The following is a 25,396-nucleotide window of genomic DNA, read 5'->3' on the forward strand; positions in this document are numbered from 1 at the left end:
ATGGATTTCTTTATCTTGTCCTAAATCCTGGTGTTTCCGACTTGCCAGCAGTGTGACAGCAAACATTTATTCAAGATCCAGCTAGGTGCCAAGCCCTGTGTGGAGTGCTGGGGTGGAGTAATAGGACCTTAACCTTTCACGGGACGCACATGCCACACTGTGCAGGTGGAGAGTGTGACCCATGTGGACACACACCTGCCAGCATAACAATTCTAATAGGCGACGCTGGATCCACTTAACGGATATATGCAAAGTAGAGCCTAAAGGAGGGAGTCATTGACTCCCTTCGGTTTGAATGCAGAGCAGGGGTGATTAGGGAAGGCTTCGTGGAAGAGGTGGCATTTGTTCCGTGCCTTGAAGGAGCACATTCCTGGTGTAATCAAAAGACATTTCAAATATGAGGGAGCATGTACAACAGAACTGCTAAGGCCTGGGCAGCATGCTGGAACTTAGAGCCAGAGAAAGGAGCCGAAGTAGACATCTACCTTGTAGGTGGGAGCGGCAGAGAGGAAGCCAGTGTATATTTCTAAGCCAGATCACGTGGTTGTTGGCTTTGAATGTTCATACCACTCTGGGAGTAATGTGGACGATGAGCTGAAGAAGATGGGGTTTGCAGTCTACCAGGTGAGATCCGGTGATGATTGGCTGCAGCATCATGAGGAAGGAGGAAGGGGGGAGGGAGGGACAGCAGGCTCTGTTGTACTATCTAGAGAGAACCACAAGGCCCGCCTTTGGATGTAGGGTCATTTAGGATGATCTGAATTCTGATTTGGGCAACTGGTTACCAACAACCAGAATAGGAAATACCTACATCAAGAGAAGACCGTTCACCTTGAGGCACACCTTCCAGGTTGATCTGGTGTGTGATGACAAATAGTCCGCGAGGAGCTGGACCCCAGGTTTAGTAGAGACGTGTAAATATATATATTGGAAACCTGGATTCACAGTCACTGCCGATAGCTGAAGCCTTTGGGGTGACTCGGGAGGAAAATACGTTGTAAAGAGAGGAGAGCCTTGAATGGGAAGGCCAGGGCAGTGGAGAGAGTGGAGTGCCATTAAACTCAGGGCGCAGAGTTTCATGGGGGGTGTGGTGCACAGTGTGAAATGCCACAGAGGGGCCAGGAAGTGGTCGGGGTCAGGGTGGTCTTGTGGATTTGGCCATCGGGAGGGAAGGTAGTTGCCAGTCACCCCAGAAGCCTGGGCGTGGGAGGCTGGAGGGAATGCCCTCAACGTGGAGGGACGGCTCTGTGAGATCTTGGTTGGGGAGACTCGAACAGGCCTCGGTTCTTGGAAGAGGGGGGTAGAGGGCCTGACAGACCGAAGGTGAGAAGGTGCGATGCCTGGTCGAGCCAAGCCCTTAGAGGGGAAGTTGCCTCTTTCCAAACTCAAGACTTGGGTGGGGAGGTCAGCAGGGGCCCTGAGGAAGGGGTTGGCAGGGATTTATGCCCCATGACCTCACTTTGCTCTCCCAAGAAGGGCGTGAGGTTATCAGAATTTGGCTGGAGGCTTGAGGGGAGTCCAGCGAGGTCTCTAAGATGGACACACCCTGGTTTTTTACCCCATGATTTTCTTGCCCCACCTTGTCTGGGGGGCTGGGGGGTGCCCAGCCGTGCTGGGGACACACTCGGTCTGGAAGGCCTGCCTTCTTCATCTTCTCTGTCCTGTTCACCTTGTCTTCTTTGCCTATCGTACCACGCATCTGACCTTGACCTCGGCGTGGACTCATGGTTGTTAACCCTCCCTTTTGTGTTTCTGGTTCATGACACCTCCCTGTTTCTTTTCTTGCTCAGTTTATAACCAGTGCACGTCCTGTTGTTCCCCCCTCTCCCCCCATTCCCCCAACTGAAAGTCAGAATCCTGTCTTCCTCATTTGTTGCAACAGATCTTCTGGAGCACTTCTGTGCAGACACGGCTGGGTCTGGGGTACAGCAGTGCTCTGGGGGGAGAGCCCACTAAACTCCAAAGAAAAGGATGTAAAAGGATTTCGAATTTTTTAAAAAATTTTATTTATTTATTCATGAGAGACACAGAGAGAGGCAGAGACACAGGCAGAGGGAGAAGCAGGCTCCCTGCAGGGAGCCCGATATGGGACTCGATCCCCGGACTAATGGGTCACGCCCTGATCCGAAGGCAGACACTCAACCTCTGAGCCACCCAGGGATCCCCAAATTTCGAGTTTTTAAGTAGGAAACTAACGAAGGAGCAGAAGAAAGAACCTGTTTGAGATTGGATGGCCAGGGAAGAAGGATTGACTCTTGAGGAGGTGACACTGACGTTGGAGCAGAGAAGGTGGCTGTGAGCCCGTCGTTTGTAGAGGGGAAAAGGGGAATAGTAATTTTTTCCTAGTATTTACCATATTCATAAACATTGTCTTGCCATGTCCAGTTTCATTGGCTGCTGTCTCTGAGTAGGTAACTGCCAGGACCTGCTTGTGACATGGTTGTGTCTTTCCTGTAGATGATGCTTTGGTTTCTGAAGGCCCAATCGCAGACCCGTAGCAGATCATCCTTCATGTGCAGGCAGAGAAGGACCATGTTGGTTTGTTTGTTTAAGGACGTTACCTGGAAATGCAGCTGTTCCTAAGCACCTGGTGATGTATTCAGCGTGGGGTGGGAGGAACGGGATGAAAATATATTCCCTCCGCTTAGTTGCACTGGTGTTTCTGTAGGTCCTCTGTCCTTCCCCTTTTCCCTCCACTCAGGTAATTGTGATTCCCTAGCCCATAAGGAAAAATGTGTGTGTGTGGTGTGTGTGTGTGTGTAGCCTACTTCACGAGTCATCACCATTATATGGATCCTTTTAACTGATCGCTGCAGATGTAATCCCAGAAATACGCATTTTGGAGACCAGTGTGAAGCTCCAGACTTTGTGTAGGTGGGTGTCACAATATCTTTGATAATCGTTCCCAAAGGGACCGGAGGAGAGTTCCAGATTGCTTAGAGGTGAGCAGAGCAAAGGAAGAACCCAGGAGAACAAGGAGGCATTGAAATTAAACTTGACTGACTTCTTACTCTTGCCTGGAGTCAACCCAAGGAGACATATCAAGACATATCAGGGGAGAATCTGTTGTTTTCTTGCATGTCTACACTTGTACAGCTAAGTTTCGGTCTTTCAAAGGAAGAAGATGAAGAGTATGTGGGATGATTTGCTAGGCTTCAGGAACTTCCTTGAGATGCCCTGGCCAGTACTTCCAAGAAGGGAGATGGCACTTACCAGGTGCTTGTTTGACCCCTCAAAACAGAGGTTCCCAACATCTTTACTCCGTGCCAGTCAAGGAATGTTGACATTCTCAATCCCAGTGGGCTTTGTTGCCACGTTCTATCGCTTTGCTTTTTTTTTTTTAAAGGTGAAAATAGTAGGGATATCATCATAGGGATGATTTTTTTGGATCTATCCTGATTCGAGTTATTGTTAGTAACAAGTTAATACTAACGTGGGGAGCCTTGATTGAGAACAACTTCCTTTGTGTTTAGACATTTATTACTTTTGCGATTAATGTATCTGACAAATGGTGTCAAGAAGGTCGTGTTTTTGAAAATGATCTTATAGATCTCTCGCCAGTGACGTTTTTTCATTTGTGCATGGGAGGAGTGCTCTTTGCAGTTGTCCATCAATGTTTGGTTTGATTTTCCTCCATTATCATTCTTGATGAGCTCAGAGAAGACATCTCTAGTGCTATATGAAATATAAATGATTTCCTAGTAAATGGATGGGAATTTAGACTGTCATCTTAATTTAATAACATGTTTACCCACATGGAAAGCTTATATACAGATGAAACTACATTAAGGACTTATTAACTTGAATTTATTTATGTGTCTAGTTGAGACATATCCCTGGAACTTAAGGTGGTAGAGCGTGAATTGTTAAAAATGTGTCATTCAAACTGTCGCTACCCAGAATTTTATAGTTCTGTGTCCCCTGATGGTCTTCCTGAGATTAAAAGGCATGCAGGCTTTAAAGGGTCTTGAAATAAGGGAGGTGAAAATAGACTTAGTCAGATGTGTTTGAATATACACATGCAGTTATTTCTTTGGTAAATGGAGCTTGAGCTTTTGTCCTTAGGGAATATTTATTAGCAATTCATTAATTAGGGCACCTTCTCTGAATTACTTTATTCATTTAAGTAAGGCTATGGGCCTCCATGCAAAATTGTATTATGCAAAATATTAACTGAGGCGGCATCTATTAAGAAACGATGAATGGGAAATTCATACAACTGTACAGCATTTATTTTGACCTCCTTATATTTTCACCATATTAAGCTAAGGAGAAATAGCCATTTAACCTCATACCTTCAGGCCTCGATTGGTGTGTCCATATTGTCACCTGTAAAGAAGTTGCTAATAAAATTCATAGGCAGTTCACGCTTGTCTTTGGGAACCCTTTGAGATGACTTAGCTTTTTGGTGAAACTCCTTTATGTGGAGGGTTCTGGTGATGTTGCAGGGTGCTCCTTGAACGCTTTATAAGGAATTTGATCCTTTACTTGGGGATTTTACTTCTGACAGTGCTCTGGCGGACTTGAGGATTCCCTGGCCCCATGACCTGTAGGTCTTTTCTCTCCTGTCTCCTACTGTGCATGGACTTCTTTGTTAGTAAAATAGCATTCGTTCCTTTATCCAGTAAACACCATCGTTAGACACTGTTAGATGCTTGGGATTCTGAGGTGAATAAGGCACTTCTTGTACCTTTGTGATGCGTTCAAGGGTGTTCATGTGCTACAGGCCCTGTAGAGAACCCCACCTCCCAGAACCCTCCTTTTGGTTTTCTCGAATTCCAGTTTTTCACTCCTTCCATCCAAAGCTGAATAGTTTTGGTAGAGTTCCAATTACAACAAAGTATATTGTTCCTTGAGTTTTTTTCCACGGGTAGTTTCATTCCTTGAAAAAACGAGATGTGCTGTGTTTTATCTAAATTGATTTTAAGGCGCGTGGTTATTTTGTGAATCACTCACCAAGAGAGAAATACTGCCACTGAGCACTTCTGCTTAGTGCTTTGACTCCATGAACCCATGTAGCACTCATCCCAGCTTCAGAGAGATTTTATAAGGAGAAAATAGGGGTGCCTTAGAGTTGTCTAACTACAGTGTTAAAAGCGAGCCAAAAGTAGAAAAGAAAGAGACTTTTCACGGCATAACTATTTGACGGTGATTTGAAAGCTCTGCCCCATTGGGAACTATTTACGTAAGAGCCAGCCACTCTTAATATTCTGATAGGTAGGTACCTTATATACGCATCCTTCCAGACTTTAACCTACACACAAACACACACATCCCACCTTTTATAACTATCTTAAGATAGTTTTTGTTTTGTTTTGCTTTTTAAGTAGATCTTAGAACTATTTCCCTGACTTGGTATACTTAAAGATCTTTCCATGTAAATACACATGTCATTCAGTTCCACTGTAAGGTTCTATTAGAATTAGAATTGCCAAATGCCCATTGTTAGACAGTTCAGTAATTTCCAGGCTTCTTCAGTATAAACATCCTTGTACACTTGATATTGTTTATTTAGGCTAATTTCCACAGTTGCTATATTAATGGATATATGTAATTTGGAGACAATGGATACGTGTTTCCTATTGTCCTACAAGAAATTTGGTATAATCTTACAAAAGAGTGTTAAAACACCAATTTGTACTACAACTAATATTATATTGTCATTTAAAAAAAAGATTTTATTTATTTATTCATGAGAGAGAGAGAGAGAGAGAGGCAGAGACCCAGGCAGAGGGAGAAGCAGGCTCCATGCAGCGAGCCCAATGTGACACTCGATCCAGGGACTCTGGGATCATGGCCTGGGCCAAAGGCAGATGCTCAACCGCTGAACCACCCAGGCGTCCCACTATATTGTCATTTTGAAAAGTCTACCAATATGCCAGGATTGAAACTCTTTTCCCCATTAGGTTATAGATCATTTATATTTCTTTTTTTTTTCATTTATATTTCTTTTGTACAATTCCTATTCCTACTCTTTTACAACTTTTGTTAGGTTTTTCAGGCTTTAATTATTGATTTGATGGAGGTCTTTATATATCAAGGATATCAAACCACTGTTGTCATGTAATGGAGGGCTGTTTCCCGAGTGCCACTTGCCTTTTGCTTATTTTTAATTTTTAATTTTTCCACTCAAATTTATTAATAAGTACAGTGGCACTCTGTCATGCCTTTTTTTTTTTTATCAAGGTTAGCATCTTTTTCCTAATCCTAGGGTTAAATACATACATTATCTATTTTTATATACTCAATATATTGCCTATATATTTAATATTTTTAAAACATTTATATTAAATATTTTATTTATATGGAAATGAATGACTTTGGATATATGGTATGGGAAAGGGGTTTATTTTATTTTTTTTCAAATTGTTGTCTAATAGTTCCTAAGAAAGTTTGTTGAATTGTTTTATCTTTTCTTAATTTTACAAGTCATCTTTATCATATATTGAATTCTTAGATGAATGTGTATCTGTTTCTCAGCTTTATGTTTTTTTGCTTCTTTTAAGTTTTTATTCTACTGTATTGGTTATGTCTGTACCAGTAGCACATTGTTTAAATTGTTATAATTGTGTGGTGCATTTTAATAAATGCTAAGCTACATTTCCTCATTACACTTCACTTTCAAAGTTTCCTAGCTGTTTTCAATTTCATTTCAGATTGACTTTTACATTTGTGAAAATCTGGAAAAATTCTAATGGCATTTTGGTTGGGGATTACATTATATCTAATGATTATAGTATATACTAAATGGACGCAAAACAGACATCTTGATAATTTAATTTTTTAAAGAATAGTTTAGGGAGCACCTGGCTGGCTCAGTCCATGGAGTGTGTGACTCTTGATCTCAGAGTTGTAAGTTTGAGCCCCACGTGGGGTATAGAGATTACTTAACAAAAATGGAATCTTAAAAAAAAAAAAAAAAGAGAGAAAGAAAAGTTTTAAAAAAAACCAAGGGCCTCTTGTGTACAAAATCCTTGTTTAGATAATGGAGAGAGAAGGTTAAAAAGATAAGGACCTTCCTCTTTCATCCTCATCAACTTTTATAATTATAGAAAGATTTTAAGTAGATTGTATACTGTAGGAGCATTTTAAGACAATTTTGTCAAATTCGTGTATTAGAAATACCACTCTAGAAGCAAGGAGGAGAGGGGGTTTTTTGCAGAGAGGGACCAGAGGTAGAGAAAACCCTTCAGAGGCTCTGTAGGTTCTGAAGCCCAGGCCAGAGGGCAACTAAGGGTGAATCCTAAATGTACTTAGAAGTGGAATTGATAGGATAGAGGGAATGGATTGGACGTGGAAGGAGAATGGTGTGGAGGGAGGAGTCTGAGGAGGATTGTGGTGCCTTGGGCTTGGGCAGCTGAAAGCACAGAGGTTGATATATAGGAGGAGGCCCAGATTTCCTAAGTCAGATGTTAGATATGCTTCTAAATACAGGTGTCAAGGGGTTGTGAAGCAAGCTAGATGCCTTGTCTGGTTCTCAGGAGAGAGTCCTTCGCCTGAAGATAGAGCACGCTGGCAGGCTTTGTTGCAGTAGATGGGAAGGCCTGCACCAGAGACTAGAGGGAGGAAGCCAGTGGAGAAGAGGAGGAGGTGAGGCCCTGGCGGAGAGGCCAGAGACCAGGAAAATTCACTAAAACTCCTAGCGACAACTAGAAGAATGTCACCACAGGAGAAAAGGCATAAGAAGCGGCCCAACAGATCAAGTGGTGCTGAGAACCCAAGTAAGATAAAGATTGAACAGTATTTTGGATTAGTCACTAGAGTTTGTAGCTATTGTTGGGGGATTTGGGTGGAATGGTGTCAGTGGAAGTCTCATAGACATGGGAATGGGGTATAATAGACAGGAGGGGTGCCCATTGTTATCACCATTATTTTAATATCACTATCACTGAAGAAACTTTGAAATTCCTCTTAAGGAGAATAAAGACTATAACTGCTTGGCTCCGCTTGTACCTCCAGATCTGTGTTTTTAAATGGAAAATTATGTGTGTGTGTCCACTGTTGTGCTAGGTTCTCGGCAGCGTCCTAAATTCCGAGACTGAGTTGATAAATGATACGAAGTGGAACGTTACGCTCCCTGCCATCCCAGAGCGTTTTGCTGTCTGGTAGGGGGTGATAGACAAACGAGTAAGGGCGCAGTTATTTGTAAAGTTGCAGGAAGCCTCATAAAGAGCAATTGGGTGGTACCGGGGAACTTACAACGGGGAACTTACAACGCTGGGACTGGGGAGAGACCAAGGACGCCTTCCTTGAGTAAGTGAATTTGAGCTGAGATGGGTTTTCCAGGCTGATAGGCCCTGAGGTGAGGCGAGTGAGATGTGTGAGATGAGATCGGGAGGCCAGCAGAGACTAAATCTGTCTAGGTTGTAGGTCATTTAAAGGGTTTTGGATTTTATCTTGAGAGTAAAGATTAAACCACTGAAACACTTTGAATTAGGGAAGTAACTTGATCTGATCATTAGAATGGAAATTTCTTGAGGGCAGTGATTTTTCTTTTGTGTCGACTGTCTTCTCTCCCTAAGATGGTACCTGATGCTTTATAGATGGCTCAGGTAGTTTTGAATAAATGCTTGCTCGCTCTTTCTTTCTTTCTTTTTTTTTCTTTTCTTTTTCTTTCTTTCTTTCTTTCTTTCTTTCTTTCTTTCTTTCTTTCTTCCTTCCTTCCTTCCTTCCTTCCTTCCTTCCTTCCTTCCTTCCTTCCTTTCTTTCTCTCTCTCTCTCTCTCTCTCTTTTTCCCCTCCCCTCCCCTCCCCTCCCCTCTCCTCCTCTCCTCTCCTTCTTCTTTCTATAAATGCTTTCATTTAAGTGAGTGAATAGTTTTGTTTGACAAGATGATCCTGCCTGTTGATCCTGCCTGTTGTGGGATAAACTGATGGCAGGGTTAGTTAGGGTAAAGGGTTTTGCCAACCAGCTCCTGAGAAAGTCCAGGGGAGCCGTGGTGGCACTTGAGGGTCCTCCTGGCAATAGAGAAGCACAGTTAGGAGGAAAAATTTGGTGGCAGCCCACCTGCAAGAAGACAACCTTCAGGCTGTTCTATGTAAGAACAACAGAATCTTGCAGGGAAATCTCTAAGTAAACTATGACTTGACTTATCCTGCCTTTTCACAAATGATTCTTTTCAAAAATGGTTCTGCTGTGTCTTGGTTTTTCACATTACCACAAACCTCTAGATTTCTACTTGCCCAAAATTTAATTGTATTTTATTGCCAAGCTCTGTGAATTTGACATAGACTAAAAAAAAAAAACGTCTCCAGAATCTTATTGTCTCCATTCTAAAGAGACACTTCCATGCTGGATGCCTGTATTATTTCTAGCCGAGGCTATTGCCAACCAGGACTCCAGCTCTCTTGCCTTTCTTGCCCTTTATCTTCCCTGCTCCATACATATCCATAATATAAGATAGAAATGAGCATATCATTTAACTGCCTTAAAAAAAAAAAATCTCAGTGCTTTCCCAATTGCCTTAATGGGAATTTGAGCTAATATTACTACTTACTTGTTTTTGCTTTTTTTAAAGAGTACGTACATTCTATTAAAGTCAACAAATATTCATTTGAGCTCCTGCTACTTATCTGCGATTTAGCCACAGGCACTTACCCTGGGTACCTTCATCATTTTCTGCCTTGATTCACTAGCTCTTACCTGGATGATGGTAACTGACAGCACTGGCTGCGTGTACTGTCCTCCGTGGCAGCTCCACAAGCCTTCTTAATAGCCCTTAACGCTGGCAAGTGAGACAGATGCTACTGGAAGAAGATTGTCCATACTTAAAGATTGTAAAATGTTTGCATGACTTATTATTTAATGATTTTTTTCTCACTTTCTGGAATACTCTGCAGTTTGGCAGCGGGGTGTTCTGTGGATACTTATGCTCAATTTATGGGCCCTGGGCGATACTTGTGTCTTTTTCTGCTCCTTACATAAGCAGAAGTTACTTTTCTGTGCATTTGAGTGATTTAGTTTTTCCTTATTTATCACAGCCATTCAGCGAACGTTTGCTGGCTGCCTGTGCGAGGGGGTTCAAACTCTTCTCAAACAGGAGACTTTTTTTTTCCATTTTTCCCACCAAAGGAAATCTTAAAAAGACACTAGTGCCTAGAGCACATAAACGTGGAACAGTGCTAGTTGAAGTGGGGTAGCTAAGCCCTGTGCTGCATGATACCCACCTGGTGGCCTCCAGAAAGTGGTTCTCAGACTTGGAGGCAGGCATCACAGGAGTAAAGGTGGTGACAGCTGTGGGGGAGATGACATTTCTAAGGAACTAACAGAGATAGATGCCTGGGGTCCTGGTCCGCCTTCCCATGTCCCCATTCACATGACCAGAGGTCCTTTCCATATTTTAGGAAGTTAGTAATAGAATTTTCTAGATAGAACCACCATTTGGGTACTTGTTAATGTTCTTAGTGCTTTCTCTTGATGGTCTGCAGGTCATCTTTGTCAAAAAATAAGCAGAGTGCTCGAGACTATTTCCTGCTTCTACTAAGCATGTTTCCCTCCATTTAAACGGGTGTGTGTCTTCCAGCATGTCTCCTGTCTGCCTCCCTCACTCTTTGTCTCCCACTGCATAACCATAGTTTCTAATAGGGCTCTGGCTGTTTTGTCAACAACTAGCTTTGCTTACTCATCCAACAAATCAAGTGCCTACTGTTTCAAGCACTCTTCTTAATGCTATGGAGGCTGGAGGTAACAGGTAGAAATTTCTGCATTCACGAAGCTGACGCTATGGTTGGGGAGACACTCAAAACCAAGAGAAATATGTCAAGTACTAGCTAGATAAATGCTTAAGAGGAAGGGAAGGGAAATTTCCCACTGTTCCCATAAGGACATGACCCAAGCTCGCTTGCTTGCTTGCTTTATTTATTTATTTATCTTTAAAATTTTGACCCAAGCATTATTAAAGCCATTTGTCTAGAAATAATGATAGATTCGTGTGGATTCACCTCATTTTTTAAATTTTTGAATTAATTAATTAATTATTTTTTTCTTTTGCCTGTCTTCCATCTTAACCCAAGTTCATGCTCTTTAAAGCTGTGACGTTGGTCTTCAGGCTGTCGTCTGATTCCAGATTTGCTGCTGGCTCAGCCTCTGACTGGCTTATTCCAGGACTGAGTCCTTGGCTTCATTTTCATTAGTGCATTTCCACTGGTGTTTACTGATTACCTGTCTTCCTCTCCCACTTTTTCAGAGCTGAGAGCTCACTTATAGTCATTGGGCTTCAAGTTATTGTTTTTTCTACTGCTTAGCCACCAAATGAAATCATATGCAGAAACCCAATGTATAAAACAAGTAAACGATCTGAATGGGGGTGGGGTGCCTGGGTGTCCCAGTCCATTAAGAGTCTGCCCTAGCTCAGGTTAGGATCACAGGGTCCCTGGATCAAGCGCCACGTCGAGCTGTCTGCTCAAGGGGGAGCCTGCTTCTCCCTCTCCCTCTACCTGCCACTCTGCCTACTTGTGTGCTCTCTCTCTCTCTCTCAAATAAAGAAATCTTAAAAAAAATACCTGAATGGGATTGAAAGTATTTAGGATGAAGCCAAAGGCCCTCCTCTTCATCCCTACTCTTTTCATTCTGCATTGTCACCTCCAGGGACTCTTGTCATGGAGCCAGTATCCAGTCTGGCTCTGTGATTTTTGTGATGATGGAAGTGTTCCAGGGCCACGTTCTCTAACAGGGTAGCCACTAGCCACAGCTATGCAGCCACGGCGGCTGAACTCTTGAATGTGGCTACTGTGACCAAGGGACTAAATTTTAAAATCTGTTTGATTAAAATGTACGTGCTCACCGGTGGCCAGTACAGCCATATTGGAAGAGGAAGTTCCAGTTGCTCACTCACAAATTCAACATTTATAGAATGTGTCTTTATTTCAGTTTTCTAGATCATGTATAAAATAACATTAGTTTTAGCTGATAGTGAACTCTGAGAAGGCCTGGAATGAGTTCTGGTTTGTAATCTCAGATTGTCCCACCCTCTGGGCTTCAGTTCCTTTTTATAAGATGGGCAACTCTGTAGTACCTTCTCATTGTGAGGTTTAAAATGACACAAAACATGCAGTGTATTTGGTACAGTGTCCATGCCCTATTCTAAGTGACTTACCCTAATAAGTTGGTTTTTGTGTGTATATTTTTTTGCTTGTAAAACAAAGCATTCTTATGTAGAACATTTAAATAAATGAGAAAAATAGCAAGAAGAAATTAAAAATAATGTGTCATCCCACCATCCCTAGACAAGCAACAGAAAAACTTGTGGAATGTAGAAAAGCATATTTTGGTTCATAATATGCTTCTCTCTTTGTTTTGAATGTGCATATGTATGATTGCACTATTACTGTAAAAAAGGGAGCTGTTGGTGACTGTGGGTTATATGTATATAAATTGCCTTACATAGCCTTTTAAAAAATATTATATAAAAGGCCTTTAGAGAATATGTTGTGATTGCTGGAAGGCTGGTGAATTCAATAATTTACTCGTGCTTTTTTTTTTTTTTTTCTCCTTTTTTTAAAGATTTATCTTTGGTGATTTAATGTTTTTAGAATATAGAAGTTCTTTTTAGAATTTTTTTAGGCTGATATAACAAAGGCGGAGATGATTTTAAGTTAAATTTATCATGTCTCTTGAAAGTTCCGGAGTCTCAAAGTTGTGACTATAGACATCCCTTTTGACATTATAGTCATATGTACTCATTTAAAATGCTAAATGTATTGAGCACCTTGTGTGTATCAAGTACTGTGCAGAGTGCTGAGAATATAAAAACAATGTCATCATTATCCTTGAATAAATTATGATCTGGAGGGAGAGACTGACTTGGTTCTAAATACAGTGTGGTCAGTGCTATAAGAGGGATCTAGACAGGGTAATGAGGTAATATGAGGCTGTCTGGGTCAGCTGGGGATGGGTTGTCAGCAGAGGGTCTCTGAAGTGACACCTAAAGAAGTTTTACCTTTTTTGAAGATTTTATTTATGAGAGAGAGAGAGTGTGTGTGAGAGACAGATTTCAAGCAGTGGGGAGGGGCAGAGGGAGAAGCAGACTCTCCACTGAGCAGGGAACCAGACTCGGGACTCAATTCCAGGACTCTGGGATCTTGACCTGAGCCAAAGGCAGACTGTTAACTGTCTAGGCCACTCAGGTGCTTCCTTAAGAAGTTCTAAAGGAATGATGAACTTAACCAGGCAGCCGTGGGGATGAAGAATATTCTAGGGAAAGGAGAGGATGCAGTGTGAGGGAGGCCTGAGTAATCCACGAGCTGCATTAGTTCAGTATGGAGTTCAGAGGTGCGGATGGGAGTGGAAGGGAGAAGTAAAGATGGGGCTGGAGCAGTTATAGGAATCAGATGGGTCCCAAAGGTCTTTCAGTACCCTATTAAGACACATGGACTTTATGCTTCACATTATAAGATGTCTTTGAAGATTACTAAGACGAGAGGAGTGAAGAAGGAGGAGTAAGATCTCTGATCACATCTGTGACATATGTGGTGAAATGACCATGTGATTTGGAGAATGGAACAGAGATGAATGGTACGGGGCAGGGAGACCATTCAGTGGGTTGTTGATTAGACCAAATGAGAGATGATGGATGAGGAAGGTTTGAATCCAGGCTGTTGAAGTGAATAGCCCTCTGGATGGTTGGGTAAAGAATTCAGGAGGGGTGGTGGGGGTGAAGGTATAGATAGAAATCATCTACATAAGGGCCATGGGGTGACCATCACCACACAAATGAAGTCACTAAGGAAAAGGTATGGAGTGAAAATTTGAAGAGGAACTGTGAAGGAACATTGGAGGAGATACCAGGAGTTATCCAGAGGTGGAGAAAGGTGAGCCATAAAGGGGCCTGAGAAGGAGCAGCCAGGAAGGCCCGAGAACAATGAGGAGAGAGTTGGAATTGTGGAAACCTGAGAGGGAGGAAGTGGTGAAACAGCGTCAGATGCTACAGAGATGCTAGATCAAGGACCCAGGGTTTCTTGGATTAATAAGTGATAATTGAGGAGTTTCCATGGGAGTTAGGAGGATACCTTGCTGCATTCCAGTATCATTTTTCTGACTTCTTTGGTTTCAAGTGAAAAGTAACTTGAACTAGGTTTTAGGCAAGGGAGGGACTGACTGACTAGACTCTGTCGTAAGATCACTTTGTAGGAGGTTTTAGAGATGCAGCCAGCACCAAGGATCTAGATGAAGGATTTAGCATTATCAGGATAATCTCTTGCCATTTCTCATCATTTCTTTCTGCCTGTCAGTGGCCTTCTTTTTCATGAAATACCTGCTTTCTAGACGTGGAAGGCAGGAGACAATGTAGCCTTCTACCTCCAGAGTGGGATTGTTTTTCTTCCTTCAAATCTGAAAGTAAAAATGTTGAATGACTGACATTGCCCACCTTGGATGAGGTGCTGCACCTGAGCCTCCATTGGTATCTTGGTACAAGGTCATGAAAGAACATGGTGGCTCCCACTGTGGTTATGAGGTTAGTGGGTATGGGAGGTCCCCATATGGGAAGGGAAACATTCTAGGCAGAGTCTTCTAGGTGCCCACGGGAAGTACGCAAAAGATGGAATGGGAAATGAGGAGGGAGTGAAGTGAGTGTGGAGTACCCTTTTAACCTGGGCTATGAAAATGAGAGTCTTGGGATGCCTGGGAGGCTCAGCGGTTGAGCATCTGCCTTTGGCTCAGGGCATGATCCCGGGGTCCTGGAATCAAGTCCCGCATCGGGCTCCCCATAGGGAGTCTGCTTCTCCCTTTGCCTATGTCTCTGCCTCTCTCTGTGTGTCTCTCATGAATAAATAAATAAAATCTTAAAAAAAAAAAAAAGAAAGTGGGTGTCTTGATGGTAACTCACCAGGTACAAGTGGATGTTGGTAGGGTTATTTGACAACCAAATCATTGGTGGAGATTTAGTAATGAGGATTGAAAATATATTTGAAAATGAGAGATAGATGCTAATTATCATGTTTGTGGGAAAAGATTTCTATGCAGACACATTCTTGTGGACATAGATATTTATGTGACTAGAGGAAGTCTGGTTATAATCACCAATTTCAAAATAATTTTGTGGTCCCTTTATTGTCAGATTTCTGTTCTCTGGGTAGTCTTTGTGTTTGAAATGAACATAAGCCATATCTGTAGAAAGAAACCAGAGAATATTAGAGTTTGCAAAAGATCCCTGAGGTCATATAATCTAAGATGCTTAATTTTATGGGTACGAAAAGTAGACTCCAAAGAAGGAATCGCTTAACAGATGTAACAATGCCTATCAGGAGAAGAGGGTCTGTTTCTCCCTTGGGTCTCTGGTTAAACAGCGAGGAAGTCCTTCCTAAAACTTCCTCCATATACTTCCCTTCATGACCCATTGTCCAGAATTAGAGCACAGTAATCACCTATTACTGATAGAGGGAATGTGACAACCTGATTAAAAGAAGGAGGATCTGCTCCCCAAGAATTGTGCACCTGAACAAAATCAGGACTTTCCAGCAAGCAAGAAAGGGAGAAGGAGGAACTCAACAGTAGGAACTCAACAGTATCTGTGACGTGAGCTAATGAGCTTCTATTGTATTCTGTGGACAACAGGCCACTCAGTCCCAAAGGTTTTAAATCACGGAATGGATAAGATCATATTTTTGTTTCAGAAAAAAAGGTCATTAAACACCTATGATAAGACAGGAGGTAACAGATCATTCTTAACACTTGCCTAAAACCATGTAAGTTGATCACAGAATTGAACTAAATTTCAGGTCCCCAGCATCTCCCCATGTTACCTACAGTCCATTTTCTAATCATATATTTATGTGCTGTTGATGGTTGTGTGTTTATCTTTCAAATGAAGCATTAAGCAGAAATGCCATCAAGTTTGTTTTCCCTGTTTGGGGTGATTGGGTGCATAACACATGCACATACGGCAGGCACACAATGACCCCACACATAGGCTGTGGTACTTGCTAAAAGAAAGGCCGAGCAAATATGATATAGTTGGTGCTCAGGGCACCTGAAAAGAACTGTACATGGATCTGTAATGGGCAGTGAAGAATGGGATAGACGGAGCAGATCCTCCTAGATGAAGGAAACAACAGCACAAAAAGAGAGGCGGAGAAGCCAGTGAATGCCAAGGTGCCCTGTAGAGATGGAGCATAGACTTGGGGGAAAGACGTTGGAAATAAAGCCATGAATGGCTCACAGAGAGGCAGGCACAGGGGAAGGGAGAGCACACGTGTTGGTGCTTGGCATGAGTAGGCGCTGTGTCAGGGTCCTGATGAGGCAAACAGGATTGCGTCCCTATTCTTATGAGGAGCTGAGGCTCAGGATAACGTGCCTGAGGACCTACTACTGATGGTTGAGTCTACACTTGAAACATTCTACCTAACTTGGAAATTGGACTATTATTCCAAATAGTCTTCCATTGTATCATCCCAAGCATGCTCAAAGTGTTAGCATTTGACTTTCATTCTCAGGTGTTACTCAAGGGTTCTGAGCAGCAGTGAACATTCCAGAAGTGCTCAGTGGGGAAATGAGATGGGAACCTTTTGGAGGCTGGATGGCCACCATTCTGGTCTGCAGACGGTCTCCTGTAGCATCTCGCCCCCAGACGCTGGAGTCACTAAATGATTCTGTTGCCAGGCCCATATTTGCTGTATTTTCCATAGAAATAAGAATCAGATTCCGTACCCAGTTCTGTGCCTCCCCAACTGCCTTCTCCTTTTCGGGAGTAGTATCACTTCCGCTTGGGCTTACTCCTGTTATTGAACATCTAGCTCCTGTAGCCGGCACTTACTCAGAGCAGACTCACTCTGCACTGACCCCCAATTCGCCAAGAGGTTTCTCAATCCATAACATCTCTGGGACATAGCTCGTTCTTCTGTTTTAATTGACATGATGAACTGGGAGAGAAAAAGCTGCTCTGTCTACCAACCCTGCCCTTCCTATTTGCACTAATCATCTCTAGGCTAGTAGGTAAACCGGGAAAATACAGAATGCCTAGTCTTCTACCTTAAAAACACATCTGGAACTGTTTGAACTAACTAAAAGTAAAATAAGTGCTATGGCAGATTATGCTATACCTTTTCTTTTCACTTTAAGAAAAAAAAAAGAAAGAAAAGAAAAAGGAAATGGAAAACATACCACTTCTAGAAGGCCTTGACACTGAATTGGATATTGAAATGGTATCAGTAATGTATTTATATACGCCACATTTTCTTCCATGTTTCAGCCATCTTTGGTACATATGTGTTGGATATTTGCCATGTGAGTCGAAATGTTACCACATAGGGGAGATCTTTATTTAGAAGCGGTGTGAATTCGTTAAGGTAGAAGAAGTAAAGTCGGTCCTTTTGGCTCTACCTACCTTCCTGCTCTGATAGAGACTGTTTTCCTTCCTACCTTTTTTTCCTTTTTTATCATTTTATGTCAGTCTTTCAATAAATGTCAGCATTCCCCTGCAGCAACTAAAAATAGAAATTACGCCTAAGAACGGTGTAATTTTCATAAACTTAAAAAATCGCATAAGAAATATTCTAACTTAATACCGGTTTTACTGTGTCCTCTAATTTGAAGTGGAGTGAAATACTTCTGTGGTTGAATCATAGCTCTTTTGCTGTTTGCTATAAAAGTTTCAAGAATATATATTTCAAAATGTTTCTTTTCTTTTTTCTTTTTTTTTTTAAGTAATCCAAAACAAATGCAACAGAACTCAGCATACTTGAAACACATTTTCTGAATTTATCTTAAATCTCTCTACTCCAGAGGGTGTTTGTGTGTGTGTGTGTGTGTGTGTGTGTGTGTGTGTACGGGTTAGGCCTGGCTGGTTACTTCACCATCGATCCCCGCCTGGATTGATTGCACTGAACAGCACAGAATGAGTTACATATGGTCTCACTTTGTCTAAGTTTGTAGGACCTCTGGGTTGGAACTCCATTTGATCAGAGTGAAGCTAACCATAGCAGAAATCTGGCTAAAGTCAAAAATCCTAAATATATATATACACATATCCATATATTCCAGTTAGAACGTATATATTCCTGCTAGGAGCAGTGGTGTTTTTGCTAATTTCTTGGCTCAGTGGTTACTCTTCAAGGATTGATTTCATTTCAAGGATTTAAAAAAAAAAATCACTCATCCACCTTTTATTGTTGTTGTTGTTACTATTATTAAGATCATCTGACTTTGAAGAGGAAATCTTTTTAATTCAATTTTGTAGTCTATCCCCCTTTTTTTCTTAGTGTCAGCAAATAGAATAAAGCAGAGCAGGGTTTACGGATACGTATTGAGGTTGAGGTTTTGCTCGAGACGTGCATCAAGGTAAGTCAGGTGGAGGGGCTATGCCCACCAAAGCTCAGCTTTCTGGGGTCGACCAAGCCATCGAGAGTAACTTTCCCCCCACATAGGCACTTTTCTCCCTGTTTCGGTCTTTCCTCTCTCCCTTCTTCCTCCCATCGCTTTATTTATTTATTTTGTCATTATTCCCACTCCCCCTGCCCCCTCCTGCTCTTCCTCTTTCTCTGTGCAACCACGTGCTTCAAATCTGTGTATCTGGATTGCCTTCTCTAACAGTTCGGCGTGAGTGTTAGCAGAATGAAAACCAGATGGACCAGCAGTTCCCACTGTTATCTCCCAGCCGACTCTGGCAAGTCTCCCTCCATCCCTCCTTCGCTGGCATGACAGAAATATTTGCCTTTATTTAGGGAGACTTGTATTCGCTGCCGTACCTCTTCCCTCAGCTGCAACATAAGCGGAAAGCTATTTATTCCCTTGTTGCTGAGGTTGGTTGAGGTGAGTAGACTGGGCAGTGATTTTTTTTTTTTTTTAATGTCGAAGAAGTGATTTTAGACCTGCCTAACTTCTGTATGCTTCTAGAATGAGTGATTTTTATGACTCTGGGGGTAAGATGCTCTGACGTAGTGAGATGAAGACGAGTTTTGAACAGGAAGATGGTGGTAGAAATGCTCTCTTCGTTGTGTGTTTTTTACCATCCTGTCGCTCAGAACGCTTACTTACTGAGGGGACATTAGTTGTTACTCAGCCAGCAGTCAAGATGAAGTATTTGGGACCCTGTTCCTAGGTTATCAGAGTGCTCTTCGTAGGACAATGATTGTATTGTCATTCTTCTAATCACATTTTTTTCCTAAGACAGTATCAGCATTATTTCAACTTTAAAATGTCTGGTCTATGGCAACACAAGTCTTATGAGTTGGCTCTGGAATAAAAGTGTGAGCTAGGTTTGGAATTGCCAGAGTAGTCATTTGGATCTTTCATTTTTTTAAAAAACAGACGTTTAAGTAATTTTTGAGAATTTCTCCCTATGGTTATCAGAATGTTTTAAAAGACTCATTCTTGATCAATAGTCTGTGTTTCTTTACTTTTCAAAAAGTCCAAGTGGGAAATATCTGTGCTTGAGACTGTTAGAGGCACCTCAGACATGTTGGGGGGGCGGGGGGGTGTACGCATGCACTCAGGCACACAATGTTTGTAGAAAAGTAGATCTATTAAAAAAAAAAAGTAGATCTAAAGAAACAAACGAAAAATTAAAAAAATAAACGAAACCCACTTTTTTTTTTTTTTTTATTGGAAGGCTGTTGCTTTGATAAATAGATTGGACTGAGAAAAAACTAGTTCACAATATCAAAGGAAAAGTATACTTCAGAGGAAACAGTCCTGAAGCTCAAATGTTCATTATTGAGTAATCAGGAAATTTCTCCGTATTTGTCACACACTCATGAAAAAAATATAGGGAGGGATTTTAGTTCCTTTTAGCTCTCAATTTGGGGATTTTTCCATTCTTACTCTGTGTGAGATTATTAATTGAAGTGTTGATCTCATGTTTTTAAATCGTGGGTCGCAAACCTAACAAATTCTGAATAAATAATAGTTTATCTTCATTGCGTGAAGTACAACCTTTATGTCATGATTTTTTCAAACAGGACAGAGAAACATTGAAGTGAGAGGTGTATCTGGGAGACATGACCTGCTTCACCTAACAGGCCAGAAGCTAAGCACGGAAAGGGAATGGCAGGTGTTCCAAAAAAATCATTGGAACATGCTGGCTCCTACCAGTATCTCACCTGCATAACAGAGCTTCAGATTTGTGTCATTTCTGAGCTAAAGGGTTTATTACTGTTCTACTTCCCCATCTATTTTTTAGCTCTTGCTAATGTTGGCTTCAGCTTCGAGTGAAGTTGTGCTGTTGCATATAACACTACCAAGGTAGCATCTGCCCAAGCCAGAAATAACAATAGGACGTAAAATAACCCAGTTACAAATGAGGTCCTGCCATCTGTGCTACACCTTCTTAAGTGGGGTTTGGATGATAAAGTCCTGATTTAAACTTCAGTAGATAAGCTTATTTTATTGATAGGAGATGTCAGGTTTCTTCTGTTCACTTGCTTGTAAAAAAGATGAACCCTACTTAAAAAAAAAAAACAAACAAAAAAGCAAAGGTACTTAAGGAATAAAATAACCTGTTCATGGTGGCGTCCTCCAGATCGGACTGAGAAGCACTCCACGATGCCAGACTCACCTGTGGATGTGAAGACCCCGTCTAGGCTGACTCCTCCTACCATGCCACCTCCCCCCACAACTCAAGGAGCTCCGAGAACGAGTTCATTTACACCGACGACTTGTGAGTAGGCATTTCTGCATTTCCTGTTTCCATTTTGAAGTCTTAATTTTTTTTCCTGCAAATAAAAATTAAGGGAAGATAAGACCCAGCGTCAACATAGTATGCAGAAGTAAGCGCCCCCCTCCCCTCCCCACCCTCACACACCAAATCATTTAATTGCCAGTGAGTAGGTATTGAGCTTGAGCAGATGTATAGCATCTTAGGCATAGTTCGTATGACCGCCAATATTTGCTGCCTTTTCATTTTTGCTTCACAGTTGTAGTCTGCTTTTGATTTCTGCAGTGAAGACTACTGCATCCATTTGGTCCATGACTCCATTTGTTATCTCCTTAACTTTTCGTTTGATTTAATGTGTAGCTCCTGACTTTGATTTGTACATTTTGACTTGGAACATGCTAATATTCTACAGTTATTTCCAGGTTGCTTCTGATCTTCTAATACCACTTCCTCCTCTTATTTACAAATGCGACTCAAATCTAGCATCCTTAAGTTAGTAGGGAACGTATTGCTCTAGGCAGCCGTCACATACAGAAAACTTTGTGAAATCAGGAGCATCTTTCTTGTCTTTGAACCTTTGCTCAATTCCAGCTCGGCTCAGGCCTCGTGTTCTGAACCGGTGGTGCGTTTTGCTTTCTGGGTTGTCCAAGGTGAGGACTGAACATTCTGACTGAAGAGCAACTTCCCTTCCTTTCCTGTATGTTCCAGTAGGGAGAGTGGAAAGCTTTGTTTTCACCCATCTCAAAGTCCTGGTTAAAATTGTCATAAAGGATTTGTGAAACCAATAAATGCTATCTGCTGCAGATAATGCTATTTACAGACCACGTGCCATGAAGTCTATATGAATGAAGACTAACTCACAGGCAAAAACAGATAGATCCATGGGATTAGAAGGGATTGGCAAAATACACATCCCAGGCTGTTTATGCAGCGTCACCCTGCCATTTAAGAGACCTTTCCAAACGTGTAAGGAACAGGAGGCTGCCGCAGTGCCAAGTTGTAACCCTGTCATCTTGTATTTGGTGTGTTGTTACCCAAAGCCACAGGGATAGGCATATGTCTCCTGTGAGAGGTCCTAGTGAGCAATCATTCCAAGACAGGCTGCTTTGGCGCTTACTTGGGACAAGGGACCATTTCATTATCTTGAAACTTTTAAGAATAATAGAGTACTTAAGATAGCTTCAAACTGCTATTGGGAGATGATCTGTCAAAATTATATTAAAAAGATGGGGTTGATGAAGATGAGTTTGTCGAATTAATTGACTTAATATGATGAAATCAACATTTTCTTCAGGGAGAAATGTGCCAAATTTTCTAGCCTCGTTCTTAGAAATTATCTTGCTGTTCAAATAAATTTTATCAGAAACAAAGTTATCAAATTACCACCAATCCATGCTACTGGCTGGAATGAGATGTCCCTTTTCGATTTCTTGAAATAACTTTGATAATTACCAGATCCATTTGGCTTCTTATATGAAATTTGCATTTTCCCTAAAGAAGTGGTTAAGAAATATGAGGGGGAGAAAATAGCCTTCTAATTGGGTGGTATAAGGTTAAAACTTGAAAGTCCTATTTCTATAAACACAGCTGTCAGTTGTGTGTACAAAACATGATTAAAAATGTTCAGTGATAAATTTAGTCTCCACCAAATGTACACTTTCTCTAGGGGAACAGTTTAGAAAGGAATGGTCCCGTTATATTGATGTAAGCCTGTGACAAAAGGCTGACATCCAAGCGCTGTTTGTTCTATGTTTGAAACATTTCAGGTGGTTGGCATATGTGCACATGGGAGGCAGGGCTGTCCCTGTGTTACAGCTGACTCCCATTTATTACCAGCTTCCGTGTACAATACCCTCCTGCACTGTGAGGAGTTAGACCCACTTAGGTACAGAGTACCTGAACCTGGGGTAATTCTGTGAAGTCAGAGTATTTTTACAGCAAAGGCCCAATGGTTCTTAAATTATGAGATCCGCTGGATTTAAAGGGAATGGAGCTGGGTTATAATTTCCTTGTGCGTAGTCCCTGTAAATTTATTTATTTTTTTTCTTTCTGATTTTGTGCTCTTGACAGTAACTAATGGCACGAGCCATTCACCCACAGCCTTGAATGGCGCCCCCTCGCCGCCCAATGGCTTTAGCAATGGGCCTTCCTCTTCTTCCTCTTCTTCTCTGGCTAATCAACAGCTGCCCCCAGCCTGTGGCGCCAGGCAGCTCAGTAAGCTGAAACGGTTCCTTACTACCCTGCAGCAGTTTGGCAATGACATTTCTCCAGAGATAGGAGAGAGAGTCCGCACCCTCGTACTAGGACTGGTGGTAAGCAAACGGAAATGAGCCCAATTTTCTGGGGTGAGGGATAGTGTGTGGGGGAGATTCAAAATACAGACTGTTCTCTCAGCTATTTTGTTCTAATATATTCTATTCCTGGAGATTGCATGTAAGTCTGAGAATTCTATAGTAAAGGGTTCTCAAGTGTGCATTATATATGGACTTCCCCCTCCCCCCATTGTGGTTTCTTTTATTGTTTGACTACATAAAGATATGGTTATGCAAATTTATTATTATTCTTAGCCAGAAATGTGTGTGTGTGTGTGTGTGTGTGTGTGTATAAAATTCCATAGGTACAACTTCTTGGCAGGACGACTGGTTTTCCACAATGACAAATGTTTTTGTTATATTAATGATTCACTTGATCTAATTGGATGCTCGTTTTGACATAGTCGCGTTGAGGGATTTTTTTTTTATTATCAATCTAGTGAACGAGGATTTATAACCAGGAACACGTTCTTCTATGTGTTTTCATTTTTGAGGCTAATAATATTTTCAAAGATTTTTATTGTGGTAAAACATACATAACTTAAAATTGACCATTTTAACCATTTCCAAGTGGATAGGTTCAATGGCATTAAGTACATTCACATTGTTGTATAACCGTCCCCACCATCCGTCTTCAGAACTTTTTCATCACCCCACACTGAAGCTCTGTACCCATTAAACAATAATGACCCGGTATTCCCCTCCCCCAACCCCTGGTAACCAGTAATTGTTTAAAACAACAACAAGGGATCCCTGGGTGGCGCAGCGGTTTAGCGCCTGCCTTTGGCCCAGGGCGTGATTCTGGAGACCCGGGATCGAATCCCACGTCAGGCTCCCGGTGCATGGAGCCTGCTTCTCCCTCTGTCTCTGCCTCTCTCTCTCTCTCTCTCTCTCTCTCTCTGATGACTATCATAAATAAATAAAAATTAAAAAAAAAAAAGTTTTAAAAAAAATAAATAAATAAAACAACAACAATAATTCTTTTGTTATAGGTAAACTTACTTAAACCATAGTCTGAAAATAGAAGCATTGATTTTGGCACATGATTCTACATTCTGTACATTATCACCCTGGAAATTAGAGCATACATCATGGAGGGGGGTCCTAAATCACTGTACACATACTGTGATTTTCTGTACAAGTCCAGGATTTTTCACTTAGGAAAGCAGTTTTCCCATCGCTAACTGAGTCGTGGAAAAGCTGGGAGTCACATATTCAGCCCTTACAGTGGAACTGAAGTTCAGGTGATAGGTGCCAATTTCCTTTCTTCTTGAAATAGATCATCCAGTTTTATTATGTGGACTTATCATGGGAAGAGCCCCACCACTTGTGTTTTTGTAAAAGAAGCTCTGGAATTAAAGCCCGAGTGAGAGTCTGGAGCAGTAGACAGGCTTCACGTCTCAATAACTCATATTTGGCAGAGATTTTGCAATTCACTTCTTTAACTCTTACCTCTCTCTACTCTGCGCTCTAAGACCAAAACGTTTTCTCACATTTCCCACAATCTCCCAACTCGATCTCGCTTTCCTCCAGGACAGGAAGGCGATTGCCCCAGAAGTGTGTCAGCATGCTGCAGCTACTATTGTCAATCACTTACCTCTTCCTTTTTCTTCATTTGTGAGTTTTGCATCATAGACTTTTGCAACTCACCAATCAGTTAGACCTAAGAGCCATGGAGTTAAGTCCAGAGCTGTGGTTGTGTCACATAAATGGTGAATATGTTCTTGGAAACAAAAAGTGTTTTTTTGAAAACCTCTTTACGAATTGGATATGTTCTCTAACAGTGGTCTCCATGACCTCAAATATAGAAAAATTTGGTTAACTTCAAGTTGATTTTCCCACATACTAAACAGCACCCTTTTGAGTGCAATACTTTTTTTAACATACATATTTATTCTAAGACCTTAGGAAGACAGGGGAAGACATTAGTTAATAGTACTTTGCATCATAGACAGGCAGTGAATATTTGTCAAGTGAGTGGATGGATAGAGAATTGTTTTTTTAAAGTTATTTGAATATAGTTGACACAATGTTATGTTAGTGTTGGTTGTACAACGTGGTGACTCAACTTCTCTATACGTTGTCCTGTGCTCACCACGAGCGTAGCTACCATCTACCTCTGTAGGGCACTGTTACAATATTTTTAACTATATTCCCTGTACTCTGCCTTTTATTCCTGTGACTTCTTCATTCCATAACTGGACACCTGTATCTCCCACCTACCCTTCACCCATTTTGCTCATCTCCTCTCCCCTTTCCTTTTTGGCAACCAGCACTTTGTTTAATAGAGAACAGAGTTTTTTTTGGGGGGGGAGGGGAGCATTTGCAAGCTTTTATGTGTGCTATTTTATTTAAATCTTGGGACTACCCTTACGGGTAGTGATTTTATACACTTTTCACATGTGGGGAAACTGAGGTTTATAGAAGTAAAACATACAGGGCTGCCCAACTGTAGTGACAGGCCTGTGATTTGAATGAATAATTTAGATGGAGGAAA

At 41.6% G+C, this 25,396-nt stretch overlaps 1 protein-coding gene across 1 annotated transcript in view; it reads left to right on the forward strand.

Moving 5' to 3' along the window:
• RUNX1T1 (RUNX1 partner transcriptional co-repressor 1) overlaps positions 1-25,396 on the forward strand; it is a 130,830-nt gene that overhangs the window by 54,744 nt on the left and 50,690 nt on the right. The window contains 2 exon segments of the mRNA XM_072734340.1: positions 20,453-20,590; positions 22,658-22,899. Of these exon segments, the coding sequence (XP_072590441.1) occupies positions 20,453-20,590; positions 22,658-22,899 (380 nt within the window).

This window comes from Vulpes vulpes, chromosome 13, assembly GCF_048418805.1.
Source record: "Vulpes vulpes isolate BD-2025 chromosome 13, VulVul3, whole genome shotgun sequence".
Lineage (NCBI taxonomy): Eukaryota > Metazoa > Chordata > Mammalia > Carnivora > Canidae > Vulpes > Vulpes vulpes.